The sequence below is a fragment of the Puma concolor genome, chromosome B4 (genome assembly GCF_028749965.1).
Source record: "Puma concolor isolate L17-30 chromosome B4, mPumCon1.1.hap2, whole genome shotgun sequence".
NCBI classification, from domain to species: domain Eukaryota; kingdom Metazoa; phylum Chordata; class Mammalia; order Carnivora; family Felidae; genus Puma; species Puma concolor.
The window spans coordinates 66823466-66835328 of record NC_141673.1 but is presented as its reverse complement, the minus strand read 5'-3'; the positions used below and the strand labels follow the sequence as shown (position 1 = coordinate 66835328).

The following is an 11863-nucleotide window of genomic DNA, read 5'->3' as shown; positions in this document are numbered from 1 at the left end:
GTTTTTGGTTAAGACTAGATGTCAAGCTCTTGAAGGCAGGGGCTATGATTGTTCACTGCTGTTTTTCCAAGAGCCTAACATTGTACCTGACACATAGTAGGTACTGTCACATGAATGAATGGATACATGAGGCTGGTACTTGCAGTGGGGTTGGGGGTCTGTTGGCTCTGCTTTTCCATAGCTGCACTTAGCCTTTTCATTCTGTCTCAGCACTTGCTGGAAGGAAATGTCTAGACCATCCAGGGACAGTTCTTGGATGGGCACTCCTCCAACTGCAAACATTTTAAGGACCTTGGCTGAACACAGAACTACAGTCAGAACAGCGCCACCTTGTGGTGCCTCTTGGAAGAGCTCCTGGAGAGACCAGCAAAGAAAGCAGGGGTTTATCCCTATGCTGGGGTGGGGGGTGGAAGGACACCAGGCAGCAGCCCCCTCTCCTCCCATTTATCTGACCCTGAATTGCTGTGCCAGTGTTCCTGTTACACAGTTTTATCATTTCTTCCTACCTTCTGACAGCATTTGCTGGGAGCCTGCTCCAGGCCCAGCTTGCAGTGGATACAGAGCTAAGTCAAAGGCACTACCCTTAAGTAGCTTACAGTCCAGCAGGAGATTCCACAACATAACAAGACCAACGAAGGCCGTGATCAAGCAGCAGAGAAAACAATGCTATAGGTGTTGAGGAGGCAACGGGGACATTCGCAGCTCAAAACCTCTCTGCCCCTCCCCTCTTCCTCAATCCCTCTCGCTAAAGCTCAAACGTTTTATCCTTGCTTTCCAGAGACACTTCATGATTTGGCTCACACACATCATTCCAAGGTCCTTGCTCCTCTGAATTCCCCACTGACTCTGTTCCCCGTGAAAGCTTTGGGCTTTCCCACCTCTCTACCTTTGCTCATGCCCTGGAAAGTACCTCTTCCCCATCTCCCCCTGTTGAAACCCATCTCAGGTGTCCCTCCCTACATTCAGCCCTTCTCATACCCCTTGGCAAAGTGGCCTTGCCTCCTGAAGCAGCTTCTGGGTAGGGCTTTCATGAACAGCATGTACAGGCTGTCCCATGGATGGTTATCTGCGTGTTTCCTGTCCTCCTACTAGGCTTCCACCTTCCTGAGGACTGTGGGCTCTGTGCTTGGCATTCCTTGTAGCACTGAGCTAGGCATATCATATGTCCTCATTAAGAGAAGAGATGGATGGATGAATGGATGAGTGAATGGATGAACGAACAGATGGATAAATGGGTGAATGGATGGACAGAGGGATTGGTAGCTGGCTGGATAAATGGACAGGTGAGATGTATAGATGGATGCATGCATGCATGATGGATAGATGGATGGAGGAAGCAGCTATTCTTTAAAAGGACACAAAAAGGGGCACCTGGGTGGCTCAGTCAGTTAAGCGTCTGATTTCGGCTCAGGTCGCAATCTGACGTTTGGTGAGTTCGAGTCATATCAGGCTCACTGCTGTCAGCATGGAGCTCGAGCTCGAGCTCGCCTCGGCTCCTCTGTTCCCCTCTCTCTCCGCCCCTCCCCTGCTAGTGCTCTTTCTCTCAAAAATGAACAAACATTTTAAAAGTAATAATAAAATAAAAGGAGTCATAAAGGGGCACCTGGGTGGCACAGTTAGTTAAGCCTCCGACTCCTGACCCTGGCTCAGTTCATGATCTCATGGTTCGTGGCTTCGAGCCCCGCATCGGGCTCTGCACTGATGGTGCAGAGCCTGCTTGGGATTCTGTCTTTCCTTCCCTCCGCCCCTCCCCTTCTTGTTCTCTCTCTCTCTCAAAATAAATAAATTAATTAAAAAAAAAAAAAAGGACCCATAAAAAGCTATGTAGTATCCGGGGCTCCAAGGGAGGAAGCCCCACCCCATGCCAAGACATGCAGGGGAGAGGACAGCAGGCAGACGGAGTCTTCCTTCACTAACAAATTCACCCTCAGTAAGCCGTCTCTCAGAGTCCTTAGGTATATTCCCACTCCCAGAAGTCATAGTCGGGGAACTTCTCCTTCCTTCATGCTTGCCTGGATCCTCAGGAAGGCCTTCATTAACATATATTATGTATACAGTCTACCCTGTAATGCCTTTGTGGGTTTCCTCTCCCGCATCCCTCGCCCTATGTCACACAGAGATAGAGATCTCACCCTAGACCGGAAGCTCCCTTTAAACAGGAACCAGGTCTCAGTCTCTTGTGTGTCCCTAGGGCCTGGCACACATGTTTAATGAATGAGTGAACAAATGAATGAGTGAATGCTCACCTTTCCCCACAGGCACACTCTGCACACTCCCTATAGACTCAGGTCCAGCCAGAACTCTCCTGGTTCTCTCCTCCTCATACCCCAGACACACACTCCTGACCCTGAATCCTCTAAAGTCCCATAATTACGGCCTGGTTCTTTGTTATCCATTTGTGACCGATCTAGGGAAGTTCCAGGGCCCCCACGAGAGTCTGAAAGGGGAAGGGGCCCGCTGGGCCTTTAAAGCCATATTAACTGGGCCCCGTTTGGGACAACAGAAAAGGGCTTCCCGGGAAGAACCTGGCTGTTGGGAGGGTAGTGTCCTGCTGCCCCAACCTGACCACGCCCTCCTGCGTCTGCTGTCCCTACACCTGACCTGTGAGGCTGTCCCAAGGTTGGGGGTGGTTGTGGCCTCCGTCTCAAGGCTGACCAGCTGGCAGACGCAGCCAGATTTAGAAGTCATTTTCGCAGCAGGGAGCCTCCAGCCTCCCACCCACAGTGCCACGCAGGGCCAGTCTGAGATATGGCTCACCAAGGGCTGGCCCCCAGACCTGCAGTCACTCCTCTCCTCCTCTCTATCCCTTTCTCCCCAGATCTTTAGCAGCTGGTGCTGACTCCACCCTTAGGCAAAGATGGAGGAAGTCCTGGGGAAGGGGTGTGGGTTGCATCGCCGCTCTAACTACCCAGAGGTTCCATGTACACCATTCACCCATTCAAGGGACTGTCTCCATCCCAGACCTCCCAGCTCCTCTTGACCTGGCCTCTGCTGCCTGTCCCACCTCTTGCCCTATCTCTGCTTCCCCATCCTCCTGTTCCTAAACCCCCAAATACTAATGAGATAGCTCTAGAGATAAATCATAATCAGAGCTTAACACTTATGTATTACTTCCTATGTACAGGGCATTGTTCTAAGTGCTTTTACATATTGAATCGTTTAATCCTCCCCACAGGCCTATGAGAAAGGCACTATTAATAACCCCATCTTATCACTGAGGACCCCAAGACGCAGGGAGGTTGAGTAATTGCCCAAGGTCACACAGCTGACGTGAGGTAGGGGCAAGATCTAAAGCCATGCTGCCAGGCCCCCGAGTCCATGCTCTAAACACCACACTACACCATTCCTCTGGTAACGGTAGTAGTGTGGGTGAGCTCTGAGAGCCTGGCCTCCTGGGTGTTCAGCCCCGAAGAGGCTTTCGCAGCGTGGCGGAGTCTACCTCCCACTATCCTGCACGGCTCACCTCTTCTACTAGCCCAAGAGCCTGGAGGCCCTGATGCTCTCCAGCCAGATGCTCTCACCACTGCCCTGGCCTTCCTCGGTCTTCCTCCTGGCCTGAAGGCCGTTCTCTTCTCAAGCCCAGAGGCCCAAGGCCCATTCTCCCTAGTGGGCCAGCCTCACCGCAGCGTGCCCTCAGTTTTCACTCCTGCCTTTATCTTCTGTAAGTGCTCCGAATGTTCCCTCAACTGCAGTCTAAGCAGACCATTTGGTAATTTCCTACACATACTGTTTCCCCATATCCGTGCTCCCATTTTTGCTCTTCCCTCTGCTTGGAACCCCTTTCCCCAGATTCTATTTCAGATGTCTCCTCCTTCGGGGAGCCTTTCCTGAGCTCATAAAATCCATACAATCTCCCTGGTTTGACTCCTTGTAGTACTTACCACTCCCTGCTCACTACTATCGTTATTTGTGTGTTTTCATCTTCACCCCATTGTCAGGCAGGCCTTACTTACTCCTCTCTTTCCTGGAGCCCAACCCAGCACCCGGTTCCTCTCAGGTGCTCAGTAAGTGCTCAATAGTTAGAATCGACCTGTAGGTAGAAGGTAGACTGACCTTAGGAAACTCTGATCTCTGCCCAAAGTGAGGTGAACCTCACTTCCTTTACCTCCTCCCCAGCAAGAGCTAACTTGAAACCTGACTTTATGGGTCCCGGGCAGGTTCTGGGATGAACTCTCCAGGGTGATTCCGATCAATGCTCTCCCTTCAGGTTCAGAAGCCGGAGGAGACACTCCCCCCTTCACTGAACCAAGGTCAGCTTGCCACAGGCTGTGGTCCAGCGCGACCTCCCAAACTGCCCTGCCTAGTCTGTCTGGTGAGGGTAGGGAGTGACATGGAGACAACGGGAGACCCAAATCAGAAGTAGTTTGAGAATGGGGCTGGGGCTCTGAACGCAGAGTTCGAGCTGGTGGACTCGTAGGGATGGGGGCAGAGGCGGGCGGGCCAGGACTCTGCGACTGAGTCTGGGCGAAGCCCCCGCGCCCGCCGAGTCGGCGGCTAAATTTACCCAGGCTGACTCAGCCCTTGCCCGGAATGGGGGGTGGGGGGAGTGCGCCGGGGCAGTGGGAAGAGCCAGCGGGGGTGGGGTGGGGGGCAAGGAAGGAAGAGTCCGGACTAGGGGAGACAGGGTTGAGCCGGGAGTTTCCATCAAAGAAAGGAGTCCCCCCAGCCCCCCACCAAGTGGGAAGAAACTGGAACCCTGGGGGAAGGACAACGGAGGGAGGGAGTAGGTCAGGTCGGTGAAAGGAAGAACATGCCAAGATTGGACAAAGGGAAGCTTAGATTTATTGAGCGCCTACTGTGTGCCAGGCACTGTGCAAGGCGCTTTACATACATTATCGCGTAAAATCCTCACAACAACCCTGCGAGGTAGGTGTTTATAAACCCCCATTTGACAGATGAGGAAACTGAGGCTCAGGGAGGTGAAGTGATTTGGCCAAATTCGCATGGCTAGTAAATAGAGACAGAGCTCTCCAAGATGGTAGAGAAAAAAGACTTCAGTGTCTGGGTCCCAAGCCACTTGGCGTGGGTGAGTACAAAGAGGGGCTCCGCGCGCTCCAGAAGTCTAGAAGGCCAGAGGACTGCCCCCGACCTCACACGGCTGGAAGGCGGGGGACCGGCGCGCAGTAACTGGGAATCAACTGGTTAACTAGCAGTGCCTGGGTACGGGGCGGGGGACTCGGGAATTAGCTACTGGGGAAATCCGCGACCTGCGCGCGCCCCATAGTGGCTACAGCGAGTATCACACCCCACACCTACAGGCTTTTGGGGACCAGCCTCCCTCTTCCTTCCCTGGCCAAGGTTTCTGGAAGAGGCAGAGATGCAAGAAATTTTCAGGGTTCTTTCAGATGAGTGATACCACCGGGGTATGAAATTGTGGTAACAATTCATAGCATCACTAAGGAACACTGGGGAGGAGGAAAAGGGGAAGGCCTAAAGAGGTCCCAAGCTGATTCACTGGCTGCCTTCCCTCCCCAGCTCAGACCACTGCAGGCCAGGGACAGTGACAAGGCCACACTCCTGCTCTGCTTTGGGGAGCCCTCACCTAAACCTAAGATACTGGGATAGAAGCCCTCACCCACTCACTCAGATCTTCTGCAAACCTTGGACAATCTCTTGAGTTGTGAACGAGTGCAGGTGAAAATGAAGCCACCCAGGGACACTCAGACTCCGTACATTTATTCCTAATTCTCTTTCTCGGCCGGTGGAGGAGAGGATAAGATACAAATCCTCCCCCAAGGATCCAAAACATCAGAGATGATGTTAGGACTCCCTCATTTTACATATTAGTAGGCCTGGAGAAGGGAAGTGACTTGCCTAAGGTCGCCCAGCAGTCAGTGTCAGAGTTGGGATTGGAACCTTGTTTGGGGCCTTGTGAACCAAAGTAAGCCCTCTTCCTGTTTTGCTGGTTGCTTCTGGGTCCCTTCCTCTTCTGCCAAAGGCCTCTATGTCACCTGGTCACCTCACTCAGAAGCCTCTTCCATCACTTTCTCCCTCCAGCCCAGAGACTCCGCCCTAAGTTGCCCTCCTATGACTATACCATCCCTGCCCTCCCTCCTGGTCCTGGCTAGGTCTCTCTGCTCAGCTCCACAACTAGTTCATCTGCCCCTGGTGAAGATTTTACCCCAGTGCCCTGAATGGAGCAGGGATTAAAGTCAACTGCTCATCCTCGCCTCTCCCGGAAAGGAAAGGAAGGGAAAGGAAAGTAAGAAAGGAAAGGACAAAGAAAAGAAAAAAAAAAGAAACCATGAATTGCCACATGCTCCCTTTCCTTTCAATCGGGCGGCTGCTATTTCAAGTGTGGGAACGGCTATGGGTAAGGGGTACAAGGAAGTCTGTGAGGAAGAAAGAGGACCAGTGGGCCCAAAGATGGAATGGTTGGGGAACACAAATACAAGAAAGGGCCTCTCACTGCTGCTCCCTATTTCCCTGTGGCATCCCCTTAGTGTCCCTTTCTCCGAAGAAGGCCTCCTCGGTTCGGTTGATGACATCTAGAATCTCTCGGATACTGTCGCTCAGCTCTGCCGTCTTCCCGCCTTCCCCGGGCCGGGGCCGCTCATTTCGCCAGGAGGCGCCCGAGGCTTCGGTGTCGCTTCCATCAGAAGAGCCGCTGTGGACGCTGAGCTCCGCAGCTTCGTCTGAGTCCGAGTCCGGGGCAGTGTGACGCCGGATGCGGGACACGGCTTCCCGCAGGGCCCCGGCGTAGGGCCCTGGGGTCCGCGCCCAGCCCCGGCCCGCGCGCCGCGGGACAGCCGCCACTTCCTCCGAGCCCTCGGCACTGCCCGCGCCTCCCGAAGCCGGTGGGCCTAAGACTGAGCGCTCTGGGCTACCTGGCTGCGTGGGGGCGTCCTGCAGGTTTACTTCGCCAACCGGGAGCCCCAAGATGCGCGAGGCGCGCTCCTCCAAGGAGGAGTCCGGGGGCTTCCCGCCCTCAGCTTCGAACCCTCGCCCCCCACCGAGCTGGTGTGAAAGGCGACTGCTCAACAGCAGTTTTTGGCATGGGGAGGGAAAGGCCGCGACTCCCTCGACCTCTTCCTTGTTGGGCTTCGGTTGGTTAGGGGCATCCCCCCCGACGCGCGGCACCCCATTGGGCAGAAGCTGTACATGCTGGGTTCGAGGGGTTGGAACGTACTGGGAGCGTATCACCACGCACGTGGCGTCAATGACAAAGACGCCTTCTCCCCGAGCAGGGCCGCGGGAGCTGCGGGGCAGGGTGTGGGCGCGGCGGGCCCCTTTCCAACCCTCCAAGGTCTCAGGTCCTGCCCCCTCTCTATGACCCAGGGACTCTCTCCATCCAGTGCCTCCTGGAGCCCAGGGTCTGGGGAGGGTCTGGCTATGTCGCGGTGGCTGCCTTTTAAGGGAGGGAATCCAGCATTTGGGGAGCCAGCTCTGTTCCCTACTTTCTTTCCCTTCCCCGGGGCCCTTGAGATGGGGCCTGGACCTGGGAGCGGGACGCGGTGGGCTGGGAGTCGCAGCGGCCAACCCCGCAGGAGCTGTCTCCGAGCTTGGGCTCCCAGCAGCTTTGGCTTGGGGATGGCTGTCACTACCACTATTCGGGCCGGCACTAGCCAGCCCCAGGCTTTTCTCCACGGCCCCTTTGCCGGACTCCAGCCTTGGCCTGGCTGTTCCACAGCCTGGGGATCCCCCCAGGAGACCCCGTCCCTGTCGGAGACCCCAAGCCCCGAGGACGTCCCGATAGATCCGAGGATCCAGCCTCTTCTTTGTGAACCCTCCCTCTGTCCTGGCCGGAGTCGGAGCACAGGCTGCTGAGGCGGGCGCCTGGGAGGGCTCGGGGCCTCGCTTAGACCCCAAGGTCCTGTGGGGGCCTTCGTAAGAAGGTGGAGCCACGTAGGGTGGCGGGCGGTCCCAGCGTCGTCGCAGGGCCGTCCCGGCTGCGCCCCTTAGCAGCAGGTGTGCCTCGTAGCTGGGGGGCCCTGACCGCCTACCTCCCCAGGGCCCCGCCCACGCCGCCCCTGGGTCGCTCTGAGGCTGCGCGGATGGACGGGGCGGTCGCCCCGCCAGCCCCAGGCGCTCGGGTCGTGAAGGAGCTGAGGGCCCTACAGGCTGGGCCACCCGAGGGGCGTTCCGAGGTTCCGGGCGGGGCCGACCGAGGGGGCTCCTTCGGGCCCCACCAGCCTTGCGCCTTTTTCGCTCGGTCTCCTTGGCCTCCCGCTCTTGCGATGCCGCTTTCCTTTTCTCTTGCTCCCGGGCTCGGGCCTCGGCCGGGGGCCCCGCCCGCCAGTTGGTCGCCTCCTGCAGCACCCTGGAGGCCCAGGGACGGCGGGGCGGCGGTTCAGGGGATCCCGAGCGCGGCCCACACCTGGGACAATGAGCAGGAACCCAGGTGAGCAGTTTGTGGGGGAAGGGGGCCGAAATCCGGGGAGCTGGGAGCACTGGAGACCATTTGGGGCAGGTGTGTGGAGGGGTGTGTGTGAGTGTGTGTGCGTGTGCACGTGCGTATACGTTAGGGCTGAAGTCGAAGCCGGACTCCTCACCATCTCTCCATGCACACTTTAACAGCGTCTGCCCCATCTCACCTCTTGCCCTTCCTCACACCCACTCCTGCCCCCCAAAACAATGCGGGACGAGTCAGGCCCCAGCCCTCGGGATGGGGTGGGGGGAGGCGTGGGAAAGAGAAGGGGGACCAGCAGCGCTGGCTGGTGCCTGCGGGGAGGTCCGGACCCCACTCCCCGCCCCACCACTCTCTTCCCGTCACCCCTCCTTCACTCACGTGCGGCTCTGGGGCCCACGGGCCCAGTGGCTGGCTTGGAAGTCCATGGGCTGTCGAGGAGGGGCGCGGCGACTATAATGACAGGAAATTGTCTTCACTTCGATCACCAGCAGCTTGGATTTCTGCACCCAGAGGCAGCTGCCAGACTCCTCATCCTGGGGCTCCCGGGGGCTGTCGGGCCCCTCGGAGAATAGCTGGCCATCCAGCATCCTGCCCCACCCCACCCCGGCCCCCCACCCTCCCACCCGCCCCGAGAGCCCCCTCCCAGCCCGAGGAGCCGGCGCCCACTGCAGAGCGAACGGGGCCAGAGACTGGGGACTATATATACCCGGGCACACGTGTGTGCCTGTCTGTGTGTGTGTGCGCGCGCGCATGTGACACGGCGCGGCGCGGACGGCACAGCGCTGTTACCTCCCCCATGTGCACGGCCGCCCCCTGGGGCCCGGGATTGGGCGCCCCTTCCCATTGCTCATGTCCCCCAAGCCTGATGGGACCTGCGTGAGTGGGCAGGGGACTTCTAATTCTTGCCAAGCTGACGGTGCCCCTCCCCCACCCCCATTTCTTCAAGCTTCCTGTCGTTTTAATCCTTCCCTCTTCTGCTTGTCGGGGTGCCTGACCACCAGGGTTCTGCCTCTGACTTCCTGCCTCGGATTTCAGTTTCCCGGACAGGGAGGTGATGGGAATGGAAGTCAAGGTCTCTGCCTGCCACTCTCCGTTGGTTTCCATGGGGTTGGGGTGCAGGGGGTCTATTTTTAGCGGCAGTGGCTGTTCGGGTGCAGAGAGATGAGTAACCAGCTTCCATGCGGTGGAGGGAGGAGGCGGTGGTTTTCACACAGCTTTTATGTGACTCTGGGGGAGAGCTGCCTCCCCCAAGCCCAGAAAGGGTAACCTCCACACCCTTAACTCCTTACCCTCTCAGTGTTGCAGCCCAGGGCTGCTTGTACAGCTGCACACAGGAGTCTGTCTTGGCCATCCTAACTGTCCCACACTCCTGTTCCACATGTTTGTCCTTGGGGACCTATGGAGCCCTCTCCCCGCAGCAGGCTCTCTCCCCCAATCCAGGAGCCAGGACTTGGGGGTCATACTGTTCTGTGCCCACACAGCTCTGCTGAGCCTTATGGAGGACAGACCACGGTGGTTATGCATTTGCACCCTTTCAGAAGGGATGGAGGAGGAATACTGTGCTCTCTTGGCAAAACCAACCCCCTAGCAACTGAAATGATGAAAGTGGCCCCCACTTCCCAGGGTAGAGCTCCCCCTCACCACTACCACAATCCCTGGCTCACTTCCCCCCCACCTGAAGTGGTGCTTAAGATGGTCACCTTTTAGGATCATTCTGTCCCAGGGGCAGAAGGTGTTGCTTACATCTACATGATCCCTCCCCCCAAGCCTATACCAGGTGTCCCCTGATTCACCATGGTAATGTTAGTGGCAGCACAGCCCACGCCAACCCTTCCATGCAGAGACTTAGCAACCATGCCTGGCAACCATGGCAGCAGCTCCAGTGGAGGAGACGGGTGCAGGGAGGTGGGAGAAGAGTGTGTATGGCAATGGTTGCTGAGGAAGAAGGGATAATTTGCCTCTTCTAAGAGGACTAAGTAAGAATAAGCCATGAGGCTCCTCAATTTTGTCCCTTATCTTTCCTTCTACTCCATTCTCAGATTCTGAGACTGATTGGTTGGGTTTTAGGGGAGAATGGGAGAGGCAAAAGATCATGCAGCCCTTTGGGTACAGACCCTTCCTTTTACGAAGATGGAGCCAGAAGGGTGTTGTGGGGCAGAGATGGACTTACTGAGAACCAGAACAATCAAACCCAGGCCCCCTGCTCCCCAGTATGGACCTTTACAATAACCCAAACAGCCCCTATTCCAACCATTGGAGGCCCCTCCCCACCCCCCAGACCCTTCACACACCTACCAGCTCTGCACACTGGTGGCTCTTTGCTCCACAGTGCTTCCTTCCACCTAGGTCCCACCAGAGTCCTAAGGCTTTTTAAAGCCCTTGCCTCCTCCCTAGACAAACTGTCCATGATGGAATGTGACATAAGGAGACATCTGTCCTTTCCATCATGCACTCACCACCCCCCCCACATAAACATACCCTAATTCTAATAACTTGGAAGCCTCCCTCCCCCAAGTCTGGGAATGTGCTGTAAGCTGTGAAGAAGAGAATGCAGAAGCAGGGACTTTCTCCAGAGCCAAGATGGGGGCCCTGACAGATGCCTTGAAACTCTTGCGCATGTGCCGTCAGGAAACCTACTTTGGAGGAACCAATATGGTATGTCAGGGTTCATCAGAGTTCTTAGGTACGGTGTGCGTAGGGCAAGGAATTACTCCAAGATTGCTTCTGGTCTTGAGCAGGAAACGGTATCAAACCTACAAGTCAGTGGTGAGATGGCACCCAAAATCTGGCTCATGCCCAACAGTCTAGCAGTCCTTATGGTGTTTGGTGTTGACTATTTTGGCCCACACGGTTCCAGCACAGGTAAAGAGCCTGCTCCCCACAACCCTCACCCTCCAGCTCATTCGCACGTTGGCGGAATGGCAAGGCATTTTGTGGGTTCAAAGACAGTGCCAGCCCAGCAAAATTCAAACACAGAGTCCAACCTTCCCTGAGAAAAGTTGATGACTGTGGCATGTCTCTCTGCCTAAAGGAGACCTCAGTCCCTCTACTCTCTGGAGACAAAATACTATTATGAGATTTTCCTGGGGCCCAGCTATGGTTCAGGCAGAGGGGAAAGTGAGGTAACAAGGAGAATTTCCGGGAATAGACTGGGAAAGGTAGTAAGTCTAGCACAGTAGTAAAGAGCAGGAGCTCTGGGGCCAGACTGTTGGGTTCAAATCCTAGCTCTACATTTTATTAGATGTGTGGCCTTGGGCTGGTTCTTAGTCTTCTGTGCCTCAGTTTTTTTGAACAATCTGTAAAACTGGAATCGTGCCTACCATTGTTCTGAGGATTAAATGAATTAATATATGTAAGGCACAGAGAATGGTGCCTGACACAATTATCTGTGTGTGTGTATGTGTGTGTGTGTGTGTGTATACATGTGCCATTATTCTGTTGTTGTCAATAATGAGTTAAAGAAGCCATATGAAGTAGGACGTTTGAGCATAGTGTCTATCAACTACAAGAATC

The 11863-nt window shown here is 55.9% G+C and overlaps 1 protein-coding gene across 2 annotated transcripts; it reads right to left on the bottom strand.

Moving 5' to 3' along the window:
* Window positions 1–4759: 4759 nt before the first annotated feature.
* DDN (dendrin) lies at window positions 4760–10717 on the bottom strand. Of its 2 annotated transcripts, XM_086713509.1 has the most exons (3): window positions 10646–10717; window positions 8729–8800; window positions 4760–8317 (listed from the first exon to the last, which is right to left on the bottom strand). In XM_086713509.1, exons 2-3 carry the CDS (start codon window positions 8773–8775, stop codon window positions 6406–6408), a joined length of 1959 nt encoding a protein of 652 aa, XP_086569635.1. In that variant the 5' UTR covers window positions 8776–8800; window positions 10646–10717; the 3' UTR covers window positions 4760–6405. The 2 variants fall into 2 exon arrangements, with proteins under 2 accessions (XP_086569635.1, XP_086569634.1); XM_086713508.1 differs by lacking the exon at window positions 10646–10717 and having other exon boundaries at window positions 8729–8946.
* Between the last annotated feature and the right edge of the window lie 1146 nt (window positions 10718–11863).

Coding starts and splice junctions, on each gene's coding strand:
- DDN (XM_086713508.1), bottom strand. CDS start 8,937: ATGCTGGATGGCCAGCTATTCTCCGAGGGGCCCGACAGCCCCCGGGAG. Junction 8,318..8,728: donor CGTGGGCCCCAGAGCCGCAC/GTGAGTGAAGGA, acceptor TCATTGTCCCAG/GTGTGGGCCGCGCTCGGGAT.